The 19655-nt window shown below is 46.5% G+C and overlaps 1 protein-coding gene across 1 annotated transcript in view; it reads right to left on the bottom strand.

The window, feature by feature from the left end:
• Window positions 1–19655, bottom strand: part of TRANK1 (tetratricopeptide repeat and ankyrin repeat containing 1) — a 95892-nt gene that overhangs the window by 62263 nt on the left and 13974 nt on the right. Inside the window, 5 exon segments of the mRNA XM_018067182.1 lie at window positions 3648–3766; window positions 6777–6927; window positions 9001–9127; window positions 11145–11195; window positions 13568–13699. Coding sequence (XP_017922671.1) covers window positions 3648–3766; window positions 6777–6927; window positions 9001–9127; window positions 11145–11195; window positions 13568–13699 — 580 coding nt within the window.

The raw sequence follows: 19655 nt of genomic DNA, 5'->3' as shown, positions 1-19655 counted from the left end.
GACTGGACATGGAAATAGAGAGCATTTACACTATCAGTCAGCCAATTCAGTCGCTCAGTCGTGTTCGACTCTGCGACCCCATGAACCGCAGCACACCAGGCCTCCCTGTCCATCACCAACTCCCGGAGTTTACCCAAACTCATGTAAATTGAGTCGGTGATGCCATCTAACCATCTCATCCTCTCTCATTCCCTTCTCCTCCCACCTTCAATCTTTCCCAGCATCAGCCTTTTCAAATGAGTCAGCTCTTCCCATCAGGTGGCCAAAATATTGGAGTTTCAGCTTCAACATTAGTCCTTCCAATGAACACCCAGGACTGATTTCCTTTAGGATGGACTGGCTGGATCTCCTTGAAGTCCAAGGGACTCTCAAGAGTCTTCTCCAACACCACAGTTCAAAAGCATCAATTCTTTGGTGCTCAGCTTTCTTCACAGTCCAACTCTCACATCCATTCATGACCACTGGAAAAACCATAGCCTTGACTAGATGGACCTTTGTTGACAAAGTAATGTCTCTGCTTTTGAATATGCTGTCTAGGTTGGTCTTAACTTTTCTTTCAAGGAGTAAGTGTCTTTTAATTTCATGGCTGTAATCATCATCTGCAGTGATTTTTGGAGCCCAGAAAAACAAAGTCAGCCACTGTTTCCACTGTTTCCCCATCTATTTCCCATGAAGTGATGGGACCGGATACTGATCTTTGTTTTCTGAATGTTGAGCTTTAAGCCAACTTTTTCACTCTCCTCTTTCACTTTCATCAAGAGGCTCTTTAGTTCCTCTTCACTTTCTGCCATAAGAGTGGTGTCATCTGCATATCTGAGGTTATTGATATTTCTCCCAGCAATCATGATTCCAACTTGTGCTTCCTCCATCCCAGTGTTTCTCATGATGTACTCTGGATAGAAGTTAAATAAGCAGGGTGACAATATACAGCCTTGACATACTCCTTTTCCTATTTGGAACCAGTCTGTTGTTCCATGTCCAGTTCTAACTGTTGCTTCCTGACCTGCAAACAGGTTTCTCAAGAGGCAGATCAGGTGGTCTGGTATTCCCATCTCTTTCAGAATTTTCCACAGTTTATTGTGATCCACACAGTCAAAGGCTTTGGCATAGTCAATAAAGCAGAAATAGATGTTCTTCTGGAATTCTCTTGCTTTTTTGATGATCCAGAGAATGTAGGCAATTTGATCTCTGGTTCCTCTGCCTTTTCTAAAACCAGCTTGAACATCTGGAAGTTCACGGTTCAGGTATTGCTGAAGCCTGGCTTGGAGAATGTTGAGCATTACTTTACTAGCGTGTGAGATGAGTGCAACTGTGTGGTAGTTTGAGCATTCTCTGGCATTGCCTTTCTTGAAGTGGCAAATGCCACAAATCAGGATTTTTTTTTTTCCTTTTTTTTCCCTTGAAAACCCTGACCCTAAACTAAATCTGAGAGAAGTTAAGCAAGTTTTCCTTTTCAAACACTTAGCACATCCTGAGAGGTCCCTACTGGGATCATCCAGGTACGCTGGCTGGTCCAGGAATTCTAGGCTCGGCTAGAATCACCTTGACTGGTGACCCAGACTCAGGATCCACTTCCCTCATGTAAGCTCTTGCAAGTGGGCATGGGACCACAGGAACTCAGCGTGTGGCTACATCTTGCTTCCAACTTCTTTCAGTTTGATACTCACATTATTATTTTCTTTTTAATTTTTAAAATGTATTTATTTGGCTGCACCAGGTCTTAGCTGTGGTGTGCGGGATTTTCCATCTTTATTGCCGCATGCAGGATCTTTAGTTGTGGCATGCAAATCCTTAGGTGTGGCATGTGGGGTTTAGTTTCCTGACCAGGGATCCAACCCCAGCCCCCTGCATCAGGAACTCAAGTCTTAGCCCCTAGACCACCAGTGGGTGATGCCCACTCCTAACTACTCACCATAAGCAGGCCCCACAGCCTAGACTCACCCAGATAATAGGTTCAGAGCTCTGACAATCCTGATGGCTGACTTGGTTTTTATAAGATGTCTCTGCCTGCAGTGTTTGGAAATGGCCTGGGCCCCACTGCTGGTAGGATATGGGGCCACCACTTGGGCTGGATTCCTGGGCCTCCTTGGCTGGCTGGGTGGCAGCCTTCCAGGAGCTGCTGGGCTCCCACTCCCTCCCTTCCCACCCAGGGTCCGGGGCTCTATCCATGTTCATCCCACATGGGGAAGAGGGGACATAAAATGTTCTTTTCCGGGGGCTTGTAGACAGAACTACTTTCCTGCTAATGATGCCGGAGCATCCCACTTACAGATCTACCCTAAATCACTGAATTTCAGAACTTATAATATAATAATAAAGCTAGAAAGAATTCTTAGTTTACCCATCTTATCAGAAAAGAGATCCTAGATCTCTTGCTACCAGGGCCCTGGATTTCTGATTCCTAATTTCCCAAGAGTCTAGCCTGCTTTCCTCCCCATCATCGCCTCATTCTCTAGATTGTAATGTGGGGGTGAGCTTCTGGGAGCCTGTGGCTGGACTCTAGGGAGTTCCTATGACCTCCCTGAAGCTACACACAGAATTGTGTATTTGTGTGTGCCTGTGTGCATGAGCACACACGAAAAGAGAGTCCCGTTGATCTCATTAGATTCCTAGCAGCACCCATGACCTTCTAAAAAACTGAAGAATCCTGTATCCTAAAGTCACCCAACCTTCCTGGGTCCAGAGTCCTTTCAGGCTGCTCTTGCTTTTGTGATTTTTCTGGTCTGCATTGCTTTAAAAAGCCTGCAGGCCTTTTCTAACCAAACTCCCTCTCTGGGCCAGCCCACTCTCAGGAGTGATTATAGGCCACCTATAATTGTCATTATGGTCAATGACAGCCACTGCTCCTTGGACACTGAGCACACAGGTGCCAGGTGTTACAAAACCCCTGGGGCTCAGTGTCTGGCACACTGCAGGCCCTCAGTGAACATTACTATCACCAAGGGCTTACCATGATGAGAATGATAAAATAATACAATGATATTATTATCAGGTGCTATTGATCTCTTATTTCTAATCCTCCCCCACAACCAGGAGGGAATAGGTTTATATCCTGCAACTTACAAGTGAGGAAGTGAGGCCCAGAGAGCAAAGAATTAGCTCAGAACAGACAGTGGAGGACTTGGATTCAGGGAGGCACCTGTGTGGCAGGGAAGCCACTGGGCTCCTTCATCCTATGGATTCCTGGCTGTGGGTTCAGGTCCTGCAATCTCGCTGCTACCCGAGGGTAACAGTCTCTTGATGTCATACAGAAACCCTCTGAGAAGCACAAGCAGGTCATCATGCCCCAGCTAGCACATGCTGCCGTATAAAGAAGATTATAAAGATGAACAATTACTTATTTTCCTCATTCCATGTCACCATTAGCATCTGGACTTTACACTTCCTTGATGGCAATCGAGACAGAGAGCACAGAGTGAGGTTGCCACAAACTGTTTTCCAAGCTTAATAAACGGAAACTGGTGAACTAATATTATCTCAGTGGCTTTTCATCTTTAATGGCGTGACAATGAAAAAGTTACTTTGGCATCAAGATAAACAAGTACTGAATTATAATTCCCCAGTGCCAGCAGAGAGAAATAAATTTAATCAAATTAAAGAAATGCAATTTGCCTTTCCTCACAAGACAGCTATCTCCTTTTACTTACATGCCATAAGCCTTTCTTTGCCAACTTTTCTATTACAGATTGCCACACTTCATTGGAGAAGCCAGTAGTGAAAATACGATCAAAGCAGGGCAAGAAACTCTGCAAAACAATGGGGTCACCTGAAAGAAAGTTCCAGAGTTTAGAAATTTTAACTTGGGGCAAGTCTAGAACATCTAGGAAAAGGTCCTCCAATTAAGAGCACACATAGACAAATGATAAATTTAAAACTATCAGAAAGAAAAGAGAGCAACTTCCCTGGTAGTTCAGTGGTTAAGATTCTGAGCGTTCAATGCAGGAGGCATGGGTTCCATCTCAAGCAGCCAAAAAAAAAAAAAAAAAAAGAGGGGCCATAGAGGATTATGGGAGTGGGCGGCATGAACAAGTGGATATAAGACAGACTCAAGGATGTTTTGTACAACATGGGGAATACAGTCATTTTGTAATGACTATTAATGGAAAGTAACCTGCAAAAAGGGCATAAAATTTTTAAAAATTGAAATAAGAAAGAAGGGCCTTTTCAAAGCATAATGTCCTATATAATTGAAGTGGCAATCATTTTAAGTTCAGGTTAAAGTCAGTCCCTTAAGGCAGTTTATTGTGAGCTATAACATAATAGCTTCTCTATTTGCTGAGCCCAGTGATATATGCTGCACTGATCCCTCGGACCAACTAATAAGGCAGTGCCTGTTAGTTCCATTTACGGAGGAGGAAGTGGGTACTTGAGGGAAATTATTAAACTCACTTCCTTTAAGAAAAATGTGACACATATTATTTTCATTCAACAGTGAGAAGCTGTGACAAATGAGGTCAAGGTTTGTGGCTTATCATGCAGCTAGTTCATGACAAAACCAAGACGGAATCCAGATGGAGCAGTTCTTTTAGTCAGTTTGTGTTCTTTCAACCTAGAGGCCCATCAACATTTTGCCTCTCATGACCCTGCAAACTTGTGGATGACAATATCCAAGTGGGACAGGTCAGGGGCCAGTATAACAGGGTCCCTCTTCTAAGGTTATCGATTTCCACAAATGAGCAGCCAAATAGCAAAACAAACATACAGTGTGCAAACAGGATACACAATTTTCATAAATATAGTTTTAAAAATTTAGAAATTGGGCGATGGGCAAACAGTCATCCTCCAAACAGGTAGAAAAGTCAGGATTATGCTGTCCTAAGAAGTCCTGTTAACTGCCCCCCTCAGGATCCAGATTTCTTAGAGGGGCAGCCACACCAGAGAGTCAGTTGTCTGGAATTCCCAAACTCTGGACTGGCTTCTGACAGAGCAGTGCTGTTAGTTTTTCTTAACCATTGGATTGTACACTTTTTTATTTTCTGGCCGTGCCACGCAGCGTGTAGGATCTTAGTTCCCCAACCAGGGATCCAGCCTGCACCCGCTGTGCTGGAAGTGCAGAGTCTTAACTAGTGGACTGCCACAGAAGCCCCAGAACAGTGGCTTTTAAAAGACACAAAGGGAGGACTTCCCTGGTGGTACAGCGGATGGGAATCCGGCTGCCAATGCAGGGGACATGGGTTTGATTCCTGGTCCGGGAAGATTCCACATCCTGCAGAGCAACTAAGCCCGAATGCCGTAACTACTGTGCCCTGTGCTGCAACTACTGAAGCCTGCACACCTGGACCCTGTGCTCGGCAACAAGAGAAGCCACCACCGAGAGAGAAGCCCGGGCCCCGCAACGAGAAGCAGCCCCCACTCGGCGAAGCAAGAAAAAGCCCGCGTGCAGCATCGAAGACCCAGCGCAACCACAATAAACAAATAAATTAAGCTTAAAAAAAAAAGACATAGAGAACAATGAGGACATGTAGGGAATGGGACAAACCAACAGGCTCAGAGGAAAGGGAAGCAGGCTTTAGTCACTGTCAGCAAAAGGCAGATGGGAGAGCTGTGATTCATTAGCACCTGTCTGGACACTGACGTCTCTGCTGGGAGACACGGCTAAGCCCACCTCTAACTACTTCCCACCTACCACCCGACACTGCTCTCACCCCCTCTCTGTGCCAAGCTTGCCAAAGTCTGTAGGATCCCCTCCACAGATCACAGAAGTTGCTTTTCCACAATCGAAATGGGAAAGGTTGGATCCGTGTCAGTCAAATGTATCATCAGCAGTAATTTGCCTGTTTCTGAAATCTGGGACCATTTTCCAGCAGTTCTAACATATGCCATTGCTCACATTCTACCATCTCTAGAATCGGGACGTGTGTTGCCCTTGATGCTGTCTCAACAGCAGGACATAAATTAGTGGCACAGGGACGTCCCCGGCAATCCAGGGATTAAGACCCCTCCCCAACTCCCCCTCCACTGCAAGGAGCACAGGTTCAATCCCTGGTTGGGGAACTAAGATACCACCTGCTGTGTGGTGTGGCCAAAAGATAAAATCATAACAATAAAATTTTAAAATAGTGGCACATCTTAAATTAGTGCAATCTTAAATTTGATCAAAAACAGTACTGGAAAACAACAGCCTGGCCGTTGGTAGAACTTTAGACCGTGCTGTGATACCCAGGGAAAGAATGCCTTTGTCCCTGGCAGGGAATCCTTCATATTATGTTTCATACTTGTCTGTTTTTGCCAACTTAAGGACACGGACAAAGCCATATCACAGGCCAGGTCGTCAGACTAATAACCTAATGGTCGATGCAATTCACCACCTCCCCCAACATGCCCACCCCTACCCAGGTGTGTTCCTAGCAGACTATCAGCTTCCGGAGGACCCTCCCTCAGTCCCTTCAAATTGTTTTCATGGCAAACAGCAACACTTTCTTGACATACTGGAGAAATACATGCAAAAATCAGGTAAGACATGCAGTATGAGTAGGGACAGGCCCATGGATAGCAACATAGAAAGCTTAAGAAGTCTGCAACAAAACTGGAAAACTGGGACAGCTTTAAGTGATTTGTGCAAAAAGATGAAGTTGTTTCCGCAAAGGCCTGGGCCATCAAAGCTTTCCATGTGTTTTCCACTGTCAAGTTTCATTCAAACCGCATATAGAAGCCACAAAGAAAAACACCCTGTAATTATCTCCCCAGAAACCAGAGTCCCCAAGGAGCCATTCAAAGACAATCACAAGACCTTTAAAAGAAAGAAAGAGGGCAGGCCTCCCCCATTCCCGACTTACTGCCCATCGTGGTGAAGACTGCCACCAAGAAATCAGCAATCTGGGTCTTGTCCTGGCTGCTCCTCACGAGCCACAGACCCTCAAAAAACATGCGAGCGGCTTCATAAGGCTGGCGCAACCTCAGCAAGGAATAACCAGCTCGGTAGTATCCCTGCAACGAGAAAAAACAGAACTGTTAACATGCCCATCTCTTCCAAACTGCTGCTGAAGGCAAGGCAAGATTGAGGATCAGAGGCAACAGACTCCAGGTAAACACTGATTTCCAAGTAAACACAGATTTCTAACGAGCTCTGGATATAGGCTTTCCACATCGGATTCCATGCCACAATGCTCCTATCAAGTGGTAACTGGCAAGAAAAGAATCCCTTTCAAGTTCATGACACATACAGCATCTAACATTGGAGCCAGCTGGTGTCCTCTGTTCCCAGGTGACTCAGTGATAAAGAATCGCCTGCCAATACAGGAGACACAGAAGAGACGCAGGTTCGATCCCTGGGAGGGGAAGATCCTCTGGAGGAGAAAATGGCAACCCACTCCAGTATTCTTGCCTGAGAAATCCCATGGACAGAGGAGCCTGGTGTGCTATGGTCCACGGTGCCGCAGTCAGACATGACTAACCGGCTGAGCACACAGCGTAAGAATCAGAGAGAAAGGAGTGGGCCTGGTTCCAATGACGTATGTGGTTTATGTTTCTGTGCCTTAAAACACAGCCTGAGCAAGAGGGGAGAAATGAAACCATGTAGTCCTACAGCTACAGTGTTCTGGAAAAGAATGAGATTGTCATGTCAACACAGGAGCTGTTCCCTGCTCCTTTCAATCCAAGTAAACACGATTTCCAATGGAAATGGCAAGCACTGAGGGTCACTCAGCTCCATATTACAAGCAATATACACCAGAGGCCAAAAATTTCTTTCGGTTTCTGTAGGGAGAGGAAACTTACAATGATTAATAGAGGACAATGGTCCAGTTTTGCCTGTCTGCAAACTCTTAGGCTCCTGAGAAGGAACAAAATGATCCATATTGCCTTCCCCACTTTGACCACTGAAATGAATCAGTATCAAGGGCTACCAAAACAATTTTCTGTCTAAAATAATGCAAGGTGTTCACCAACTGGGTTCATAAGAAAAAAAGCAAGCACCTGTGACGTCCATGATGGTCCACTGGTTAAGAACCTGCCTTGCAATGCAGGAGAAGCAGTTCAATCCCTAGGCAGAGAACTAAGGTCCCACATGCCACGGGGCAACTAAGCCCTTCCACTCCAACTAGGAAGTCTGTGTGCTGCAACGGAAGGTCCTGTATGATGTGAGGATGATCCCAAGTGCTACAACGAAGACCCAAGGCAGTCAAATAAATAAACACTTAAAAAAAAAAAAAGAAGCAAGCACCTGAAATTCAACTTAAATTTTGATGAAATTCAACTTCACCAAACCTCTGATTATTTACTGATTTGTTTGCATTTTAAAAAGTCTAAAACCTTAGTTGACAGTCAGAGGAAGCAAGCAGCCAAGTAAGCTGGTACAGAATTTCCCATTTCTTTGCCTTTCTCAGGTCTAAGTTTCACCTTTTATTTTGGAGGGAGGTGAAGGGGATCAGAATATATCACCCCAAAATGTGATACTTTGGCAGAAGGATTCTTTTGAGATGAAGGCATCTGAGATTCAACAGATGCAGAAAGAAGCCTTCCTGGAGCCTCCCTTCTTTGATTAGAAGCAGAAACTCCAAGAAGTAAGGATCGCCATAAAATCCCTCTTGCGGGGAATTCTTATGACCAGGAAGGAGAAAAAACTGAAACTTGCAAACAGCAAAGAACACGCAGAGACTATGACTTTGGGTGTAAATACATCAGAACAAAATGAGCTCTGAGACCACCACTGGACTGAATCCACCATTAGGCCTGGCTCCACTCTCCCCTGCAAACGTCTTTCAACACTTGGCCACCATCCTTCCTACTCGCCTCCAGATGCTGTGCACATCTGTTTACAGTGCAAGGAGAGCTGAATGAGAAGCACGCCTAAAAACACAGGGACTTCCCTGGCAATCCGCCTTAGGGCGCCCAGCTCTCAATGCAAGGAGTGCGGGTTCGATTCCTTGTCGGGGAACCAAGGTCCCACATGGACCTCGCAGCCAACAACAAAAAAAATAAACATGAGAGATGGAAGAATAAAGACAAAACAAACACCAAGGAAGGGAAGGAGGCAGCAACTGCAGTGTTCAGTCAGCCTACCTTTATGTAGGTCGGATCCCACTGGAGACACTCCTTGGCAGCCACGTAGGCCTCGTTCCATTTCCCAAGGCTGTAAAACGCATTGGATTTGTTGCACAGCAGCACAGCCAAGTCCCTGGGGGGAACCCTGTGGGAAAGGACCAACCGGTAGGCGGTAAATAGCTGTATTGTCCTGCAAATACAGAACCCAGTCCTTGAAGGCCACAGTTCTGATACTGATTATTTTTGCCATGGTGATGGGGTTTCAGCAGGAAATGTCCCAATTATACCTATGACATCTGACCCTCACAGCCTACAAAGGTGAGGTCATTTGCAATGTCCCAGGTGCCTTCCTCACTCCCAAATCCTCTCCTCCCACCTTTTCATGACAAATGTTCTCAGCACCTCGAGTCCACCTCCTTTTGATCTCCACAGGACTTTTATCCCTTAGAGTCCACTGGTGAAGATGCTGTAAAAAAGACAACTGGTCCTCAGGGTGGAGAGGTTGGGAGTTCTCACTGAGCCTTCACAAAGTCCAGACACCGTGGGGGCCACCGGACATACACGTGCATGCTGAATGGAGGCAGAGCTCCTCAAAACATGTGACCACACTGTCCCCACGGAGCCTGTGAAAGATGCTGGATGAGCACTGTTCTAGTACATAGGCAGGGCCACCCAAATGGGAGGGGACCCAGGGCCAGAGTGCAAAAGGAGGCACCTACGTCATGCGACCAGTCTTCCCTGTCCGATACAGTGGCCACAGATCACATACAGCCATGTAAATTTAAATTAATTAAATCAGAAAGGCAAGCTTCAAATTTAGAACTACAGGCACTCTTTCAGGGCCAGGTGAGCCAGGCCGGTGCCCCTCACCACTCCTTCTCTTTCCAGCTCAGCCTTCATCCTGCATGGCAGGAGATGTGATGTCCAAGCTCAGTCCTCACCCCTAACCTTGGAAAGCACTCTGAAAACTGTCTGCAGGTAAGAGGCCCGTGCAGATGCTAGGAGCAGGGGCCATAGACAGGAATTCTGGGGTCCTGGTGGAAGGAAGCAAGGCTCTGAGTGGGTAAAGCCTCTGCCCCAGACTCCCTCCATAGCGAGAGTACAGCTGGACTAAGGCAAAATCGGCCCTCAAAAGCACAGCAGGTCAGGGCCCCTCCTGCCTGGTTCTTTGCTGTTCAGTCGATAAGTCATGTCTGACTCTTTGTGACTCCATGAACTCCAGCATGACAGACTCCGCTGTCCTTCACTATCTCTCAGAGTTTGCTCAGATTCATGCCCATTGAGTCAGTGATGCTATCTAACCATCTCATCCCTGCTGTCGCCTTCTCCTCTTGCCCTCAATCTTTTCCAACATCAGGGTCTTATCCAATGAGTCAGCTTTTCACATCAGGTGGTCAAAGTACTGGCCTGGGTCTAGGGGTCATACTGCTGCAAGGTTATTGCTGAAACCAAATTGGAAGAAGCAAAACACAAAATATACCATAAAAAGTCAACAGAAGTCCAAGTGCTGTTTAATTCAAGACACACAAAGTGGAAAAGCAAGGCTTATACTTCCTTTTTTTGAACTACTTTCATTGTAAAAATAGTACAAACAGAAAAGTTAGGTAATACAGATACCCACAAAAATATAAAGCAAAGTAAAAATCTCCTCTACTATGTCCCCACCCGCAGGGCTTTCTGCATCTAGTTTTTCTCCGTAAAGTATGAGGGCCCAGAAGCTCAGGAGAGGTGGTGAATCTGTCAGAGGGTAACTGACAAGGGAGCTGTGACCCCAGTGTAGTAGACACCAAGTGTCCAGCCCAGACACCCTGGCCAGTGCAGCCAATCCTAGCAGGAATGAGTGTGGGCTGCAGCTAGGGTCTCCTTGAGCCCCATTTATCCTCACCCTAATGGGAGCTGCCTTCTCCCCAGGAAGTTATACCCCCGTTATGGACTGTGTTTCCACCAAATTCATTTGTTGAATCCCCAACCCCTAGAGTGACGGTATTTGGAGCGGGGGCCTTCAGGAAGGTGATTAGGTTTAAATGAAGTCAGGAGATCAGGGCCCTCATGTTAGGATTAGCGCCCTTATAAGCAGAGACACCAGAGTGTTCCTGTTCTCTCCACCATAGGAGGACACAGTGAGAATGAGGCCATCTGCAAACCAGGAAGGGGGCACTTACCAGGAACTGAACTGGCCGCCACCCGGACCTTGGACTTCCCAGTCTCCAGAACTGTGAGGAACAAATTCCTGTTGTTTATTCCACCCAGTCAATGGCAGTTTGTTATTGCAGCCTGAGCTGACTAATCGCCCCACTCCCTTGGACAATTCCTGGGGGCCAGACAGCCTACCTACCAGCTGGTGATTGACTGACACAGGTATCAGAAAGGTCAGCCTCCTTGTCTTAAAGAGAGACAGTTCTGCAGTACAACTAACTCAGGGTCCAGAGCTGACTCCAGTGGAGACACCATCCCTACCTGATCCTGCTTCCCTCCATCCCCTTCTCCCCAGGACACCTGCTCGTGGACCACAAGCCCTGTGTCGGCTGGCAGCAGCAGGAAGGCAGGTGACAGGTGATGGGCACCGGGAACTGTATCAGGAAGGTCCCATGAAAGGCAATACATGAGGGTGCAGGCAGGAGTCCCTTTAGCTGTCATGCATCTGCTAAGCGGTGGCGTTGAGATGTGAGTACTCACCATGTGGTCAGTACTCCACCACCATGTGGTGGTACTACCACCACAATCTGACGCTACCTTTTTCTTTGCAAGACAGAAGGGGAAGTCAACGTTTCCCCCGATGAATGAGGCACTCTAGGCCCAGCTCTGACACAGCTCTGATCTGAACCACGAGGGGGCAGAATGACAGAACTACAAGCCCAGGTCAGTTACAGTCAGTTCCAATCCAGCGCAGACACAGGAGATAGGAGGGAGGAGGTGGGAGCCATGTGTCAGGAACTCGGCTCAGTGCCACTTTGAGGTACAAGTTTACGCTGCATACACCCTACAAATGCCAACCTCTGCTTCCTGGATTACAGCTGTCCCCAAAGAATCATGTGGTAACCTCTGGGGGTGCCCAAGACCACTTCAGGTGGTCCCCAAGGTCAAAATATCTTCACAATTGCAGTTAGCTGAATAATGGTTTCCAAATAATGTTTTCTTTTATGGCAAAAGGAACTTGGGAGATGGGATTAATTTAGGATCTTGAGGTTAGGATCTGGACTAGCATACGATCACAGATGTCCTTGTAAGTGGGAGACTGAGAGAGCCGGCCACAGGCAGAGGAGAAGGAGATGTGATGACAGAAGCGGCGACTGGAACGATGTGCTTTGAGGAGGATGCAGGAAGGGGCCCCAAGCCAAGGACGCAGGCAGCCACTCAAGGGTGAAAGAGACAAGGAAATGGAGGCTCCTCCCCAAGGAACCGGGCTTTCCTGGTGGCTCAGACGGTGAAGCGTCTGCCTACAATGCGGGAGACTGGGGTTCAATCCCCGGGTTGGGAAGGTCTCCTGGAGAAGGAAATGGCAACCCACTCGAATATTCTTGCTGGAAAATCCCATGGATGGAGAAGCCTGGTAGGCTACAGTCCATGGGGTCGCAGAGTCGGATACGACTGAGTGACTTCACTTTCACTTTCCCCAAGGAACCAGCCCTGCCAACACCTTGCTTTTCAGCCTCACAAGACTCATTTTGGACCCCTGACCTCCAGAAACATAAGATCATAAATGTGTATTGTTTTAATCCACGAAGTTGGTGGTCATTTCTTACAGCAGCAACGGGAAACTAATACAATAATACCGAGACAGCAGGTGCCTTTTTCACAATCCTCCTCTCACATGTGGATGGGGAATTTTCCAGAGGCTATCTGGAGTGTGATGTCATAACAGGCTCAATGCAGAAACAGATGTGAGAAGCCAGATGTCTTCCACTGAGACAGACATTAAAGAGACTTGCAAATACATAAAATGTGAAACTCTTCTCACTAAATGTTTGGTTTTGAAAAGTAATTCCTCATAAAAACACTGCTTGTGTCAGCATGTCATGGGTTTATTACTGACATTTTAAAATAATGAATAAATACATATTTTAAATGTTTCTCAGTTTTGAGTTCTAATGCAGGCTTTATTGATAACTACACCAACAAAAGCTCTCTGGGGTCCTCCATAATTTGTAAGCAGGCCATGATCCTGAAATGTTTGGGAACAGGTCTGCTAGAAGCGGAACGGGCAGGGGAAGAGGTGAGCCTTAGTTCCTGGTGGCTTGCCCTGTGGCCAGGCCAGTGGGTTGATAGCACAGATAAACAAGATCAAATGAATGACAAGCCCAGAGGCTTGGAGACAGAGTCAGTCATTCCAGGAACTCTGTTGGAACCAGACAAAAGGGGAAGTTTTGCAAGGTTTATCAACAGTCCCCCGCGTTTCACTTTCTGTTTCCTGAATTCCTCTAGCTTCACTGAGACTGACACTGCAGAGAAGATAAACAGAAAGTGGGAGGAGAAAGGAAACTGAAACTAGCTGGTGTGATAGAAGGTGAGAAAAAAACAAAAGCAAGAGAGTGCATGCCCTTCCATACATAAGAAAAAGAGGCAGGGAGAAAATCCGAACACTTACCCCCACTGGTACAACTGCAGGAGAATCTGGATGGCTTCATCGTACTTTCTGATGGCCAAAGAGAAGTTCCCACTCTTAAAGCCCTGGTTGCCAGACTCTTTCAGCCGCTCAGCGTAAGCTGTGGGGTCCATCCTGTGAGGAGAGGAGGGAAGGCTGGCGGCGCGGGCTTCCGTCCTCTCCACATCTGCAGCGCTCGGAGTCTGAAGGGGCAGGTTGTTCATCCTGGCCCCTCCCACCAGCTGAAGGCACACCCTGCCCACACCCCTCCCCACCCAGGGACCAGACGGAGTGTCTGATCCCAGACGGTTTCTTTCTCAGTTCTTTTCTGACCTCTGGAGCAGCGGCCAGAACGTTTCCATTTATTCTGTATTAATGACCAGTCAGGCTGTAAGGAAGGAGGCAGCTTCCATGCACGACACGATCTGAAGGACCTCCCTGGTCCAGTGGTTAAGAATCCGCCTGCCAACGCAGGGGACGTGGGTTCGATCCCTGGTCCAGGAAGATTCCACAAGCTGTGGGGCAACTTAAGCCCATGCACCACAACTACTGAAGCCCAAGTGCCTAGAGCCCACGTGCTGTGCAACGAAAAAAGGCCTTGCAGTGGGGAACCCGTGCGCCGCAACCAGAGCAGCGGCCCCCACCCCGCACGCGCAGCAGTGAAGGCCTAGTGCAGCAACGAAGACCCAAGGCAGCCAAAATAAAGAATGAACAAAATCTTTTTTAAAAAGACGACATGAAGCTGGCAGGTGGTGTGCACTAGATAAGTGGCAGCTCTTCCCATAACTGCAACAAGCGTTACTCTCATTTACCCATCGCAGCAGCTCAGAAGGAGGCACCATTTTCACTGTTCAGATGAGGAAAACTCAGGCTCAAGAAGTTCAAGTCACTTGCTTAAGGATGGGCTAATGGGTGCCCCCAGTTCCGACCCCAGTTCCAAGTTTCTGCCCTTGACCCTGTACTGCATCGCCTACTCGTCCAAGGAGTTGAGTCCTTCCACTGTCTCCAAAGGTCCTAAAACCCTCGAAGTATTTTGTCCCTGAGATTGCTATTGCCCACTTACCTGTCTGCGTCCCCTGGGAAGCCCTTACCTCTTTCCTGACTCCTGTTTCATTCATTTGGTAGCCCTAGCACAGAATGGGTACTTAAATATTTGCTGTGTAATGAATTAGAATGCTAGTCCCAGAGAGGCTGCTTGTTACCGATTCTCTCTGGTGTGGCCTGGAGCCCTGCCCACCTGATGGGGCTTCAGGAGTGTTTGCTACACCAAGGTAGTGGACAGGAGAGGCCTCGCAGAGCCTCGAGAAGCAGCTGCCAAGGAGGCAGGGAAAAGGTGGGGGTCAGGGACTTCCTTGGTGGTCCAGTGGTTAAGACTGCTTCCCCTGCAGGAGGCATGGGTTTGATCCCTGTTCAGGGAACTAAGATCCTGCATGCCACACGCTATGGCCAAAAGAAAAGTGGGGATCAGAAGAGATGTCCCTTAGAATTTTCTCTTCTCAAGATGGCAGCAGGAAAGGGAAGGCAGTGGGAAAAGTCTTAAAAAATGAGGACACTTCAGGTGGCTGCATAGGCCCTGCACCTGTGGGGTAGTACAATCTATCAAAAGCCTTCTTGACCAGCACAATCACTGTACAGAGAATAATCCCTGTTGTTTGTATCATTTCAAACCTTGGCAAGGGGTTTGGGGGCCAGGGAAGCCAACCCAAGCAGATAGAAGGGGTGACTTATTTTACTTTTAAAATATTTATTTGTCTGTGCTAGGTCTCAGTTGTGTCGTGTGGGATCTGGTATCTCCAGCCAGGGATCAAAACCGGGTCCACTGCATTGGGAGCACAGAGTCCTCGCCACTGGACCACCAGGGAAGGGGAAGTCCCGGTGGCTTATTTTAAGCCCATGAGCTAACTGGACTTTTGAACTGCATTCCTGCACTCACCATGCAGAGCTATTCCAGAATGAGGCATGTTACTGCTAAACAAGTCACAATTAAAAATTCCACCTAGACTTTGCATTAAATAATCTCTAAATTCTATAACTCACATTTATACAGAGATGACAGAGGAGACCGTGAGAAAAAGTTTATATAATTGATTAGAGACTAAAAACATGTGTTTCTCCTTCAAATACTGCCAGCCAGGTGTCAAATAAATAATTTTAAAGTGGCCATTTTTGGACAACTGGAAACAGGAAATGTCTGTAACAACTGACAAAGGGTTAATCTCTCTCCCCCTCTTTTTTTTTCCTTTTGGCCGCACCATGTAGCTTGTGGGATCTTAGTTCCTCAACTATGGATTGAACCCAGGCCCACGGCCACGAAAGCACAGGGTTTTAGCCACTGGACCACTAGGGAATTGCTGGTACCCCTCTTTTATAAATACCTTTTCACTGCAAGAAAGGGTCAATCTGATCAAAATGTGTAAGGCCACAGACAGAAAATTCACAAAGGAATACAAGTATCCAGGATCACCGTCACTAGTAGGCAAAAGGATGAAGAATTAAAATAGTAAAGGGTCACTAGGAAATATTTAAGAGTGACCCCAAATGGTGGGAGCTGTCATATACGGCTTACAGGAGAAATATATTAGATCGCTGATATACTTAGCCTCATAGATGTTCACCACAGTGAAAAACCAGAAATAACCCTAAATATTCCATAATGTGTAACAGATTTGAATCAGTCATAAAACACCCATATAGTGGAACACCACACGGTTATTTTTAAAGTCATGTTGTAAAAGAACATTTAATGATAGGCTACATTACTAAATGAAAGATACAGGCTACATAAAAAGGCACATAATCCCAAATTAAATTTTAAACACACCTAATGTACTGAAGACATGTCAGAATGTTAACAGCCTCACCACTGGAATTAGGTAGGGTTTTAATTTCCTTCCTTGAGCTCTTCTGACTTTCCAATTGCCAGAAAATGTGCCACCTTCATAATCAGACCATAAATGTTATTAAACTGAGACTCTTTAAGGGCTTAATTTAAGAATTCAAACACAAAACGTTTCCACTGTACTTACAAATACAATAAAAACAATTCACATCTGATTTTTCTCTAGAAATTAAGTGAGCTCTAAATATTATGAGTAGACATCCAGTGTTTTCATCATCTTACATCTTGGCTTTTTCTTGGTACGGTCACGCAACAAGGGAAAGGGGGATTGCCAACCACAAAGAAAGTCTTTTGCTTCTCAACAGGATTTATTGACAGTTACACCTTCATTACAGGGAAGAATGCTTTATATCGCTGCCTTAGAATGCTTAGAGCTCTGCTGTCGAGTCTTTTTTTTTTTTTAAACAAGTGAGCAGTCTATATAAATAGATGAAACTGTTAAACACAGTGGTAATAATGTACTGTAATGACAGTACTCCTGAGAACGACTCTGTAATGAGCACCTACTATGTGTTTTACATCATCATGTCATTTCCTTCTTACCAGAAGCCCCAGGAGGTAGGCTTGATTGTGTCCCCATTTGACAAATAGGCAAACTGAGGCAAGGAGAGCTAAGGGCCTTGCCATAGTCCCAGGGACAGGGGCGGTGCTGGAATCCAAACCTAGATGGACTGGCTTCGGGGGCGAGACTCCACTCTGAAGAAACTAGGTGGAGGCTAAACAGTCAGCGGCACTGGAGGCCTGGATCCATCACAGTCTGCACTTTCAGCTTTTCTGTTTGTTTTGATGTGGACCGTTTTTTAAAGTTTTTATTGAATCTGTGACACTATTGCTCTTGGTTTATGTTTTGTTTTTGGCTGGGAAGCATGCTTAGTCCTGTCCAACCCTTTGCTACGCTATGGACCATAAACCTCCAGGTTCCTCTATGAGACTTCCCAAGCGAGACTACTGGAGTGGGTTGCCATTTCCTCCTGCAGGGGATCTTCCCGGACCCGGGATGGAACCTGCATCTCTTACTTCTCCTGCATTGGCAGGCAGATTCTTTACCACTAGTACCCCCTTGCTCCCTGACCAGGGATCAAACCAGCACTCCCTACACTGGAAGGTGAAGCCAACCACTGGACCGCCGGGAAAGGCTCCTGCACCTTCAGTTCTGTCAGCAGGGCTAACGCGAAAAGATCAGAAGGTAAAGACAGTTTCACAGGGGCAGAGTCTGCTTTTGCTCAGTTTCACTATATCCATAGGAGGAGTCAAGGTCCAGTTGCTGGGAGGTGGCCAGGGCTGCTTGGCAACAACAGAGGAAGCAGACGTAAGAAAAATGCAAATGCGCTGGCGAGGTTCTGAAACCAGCAAGTTGAAAACAAGGCAGACACTGGTTGCTGTTGCCGTCATTTTGTGTGTGCGTGTGTCTTTATTCGGCTTTGTCTTTTATTGAAGGATAGTTGATCGTTACAGCGCTGTGTTAGTTTCGGGTATACTGCAGAGTGATTCGGTTATACGTGTATCTATCTATATTCTTAAAAAAAAAAAATTCTTCTCCATTATAGTTGCATTGTGTGTATACACATGAAGAGTTCTATAACTGACTTACAGGAGCCAGACCACAAACAGGGTGGGCTCCAAGCAGCTGAAAGGGACAGAGAGAGAGGCTTTTCCTCTGTCCCTTATCTGGGTACAACATAACAACTTAACAGCAAATTTGTTTACTTTTTTTGTTTCTTGGTCGTGGGTTTTTTGTTGTTGTCGTTTGTCTGTTTTCGTTTTTTAATTGAAATCCTTTCAAAACATCCTCAAAGTAGTGAACAATCCAAGATCAACTCTGGAAAGCTGGGGATACAGACAACTGCAAAAACGGAGGGCAGAGACAGTGATTTTTAAAACCGACTCCTCCCTGTTCCCACAGGAAGGTGGGCACAGAAAGCATGGGCTAAGAATCCAAAGTCAGAACTCATACTCAACTGACTTTGAGGACTACGATTTGCTTACTACTAACACCACCTGTGCGTGTTCAGTCGCTCAGTCGTGTCTGACTCTTTGTGACCCCGTGAACTGTAGCCCACCAGGCTCCTCTGTCCATGGGATTCTCCAGGCAAGAACGCTGGAGTGGGTTGTCACTTCCTTCTCCAGAGAAGCCGTTATCTAGGTGAGCCCAATCTAGTTGCATTAACCCTCTAAAGCAGAAACCTTATCTGGCTAGAGTCAGAAAGACGCTGGAGGAGCAGAAGGCGAGGGAGATGCAGAATCAGACGTGAAACCTGAAGAAGACTAACCCTGTCGGTCCGTGCCCTGAAGACAGAGGGGGAGCAAACGGGAGGAACGCGGGTGGCCTTGGAAAGACAGAGAGGCTCCTGGGTGACAGTCGAGTAACAGGAACCTCAGCCCTACAGCTGCAAGCAACTGGATCTTGCCAACAACACGAATGAGCTTAGAAAAGGATTCTGGGCAGACCCTCCTAGCCAGGCAACATCTTGATTTCAACCTAGTGAAACCTGCCACGGGCACCAGACTTCTCACCAACAAACTGTGAGATGGATCAGTCTGCATGGTTTTAAGCCACTAAGTTTGTGGACATTTGTTACGGCAGCTATAGAAGACGAATACACATCATACACCAGAATTCCTTCTAAGTCAATGGAAAAAAAAAAAAAATGCTAGTGTCAAAAAGACACCAGGGCAGTGAAAAGCAACTGCTGGCACACACAGCAATGGAAAGAACCTCAAGAACATTATACTAAGCAAGAGAAGCCAGGCTCAGAAGACTACAGACTGTGGGATTCTATTTGGCTGATGCTCTAGAACTGGCAAATCTGAGAAAGCAGAAGAGCCATTACCCGGGAAGGAGGGAGGGTTACCGAGTGGAAAGAGGGATAAGAGCACTTTCTGAGAGATGGAATGTTCTCTACGGTGATTGGGGTGGGGTCACATAGGCATATACACTCAGCAAAACTCACTGAACAGGATCCTTAAAGTCTGTGCCTTCGCTTAGATGCAAATCTCTCATTTTTTAAAAAGCGTTGAGGAAAAAAAAAAAAAAAAAAACCCTAAGAGAAAATACAGCCACAGGTTTCAAATCATCTTCAACTGCTCTAGGAGGAAACTTGGTCAGATCTAATCAAGTGCCACACACACAGGGCCTTTGCCCCAGTAGTTCCACTTCTGGGAATCAACGTTGCAAACTGATTGCACACACAG

The sequence above is a fragment of the Capra hircus genome, chromosome 22, assembly GCF_001704415.2.
Source record: "Capra hircus breed San Clemente chromosome 22, ASM170441v1, whole genome shotgun sequence".
NCBI lineage: Eukaryota > Metazoa > Chordata > Mammalia > Artiodactyla > Bovidae > Capra > Capra hircus.
The sequence above is the reverse complement of the archived record's forward strand: the minus strand, read 5'-3'. Positions and strand labels throughout refer to the sequence as shown.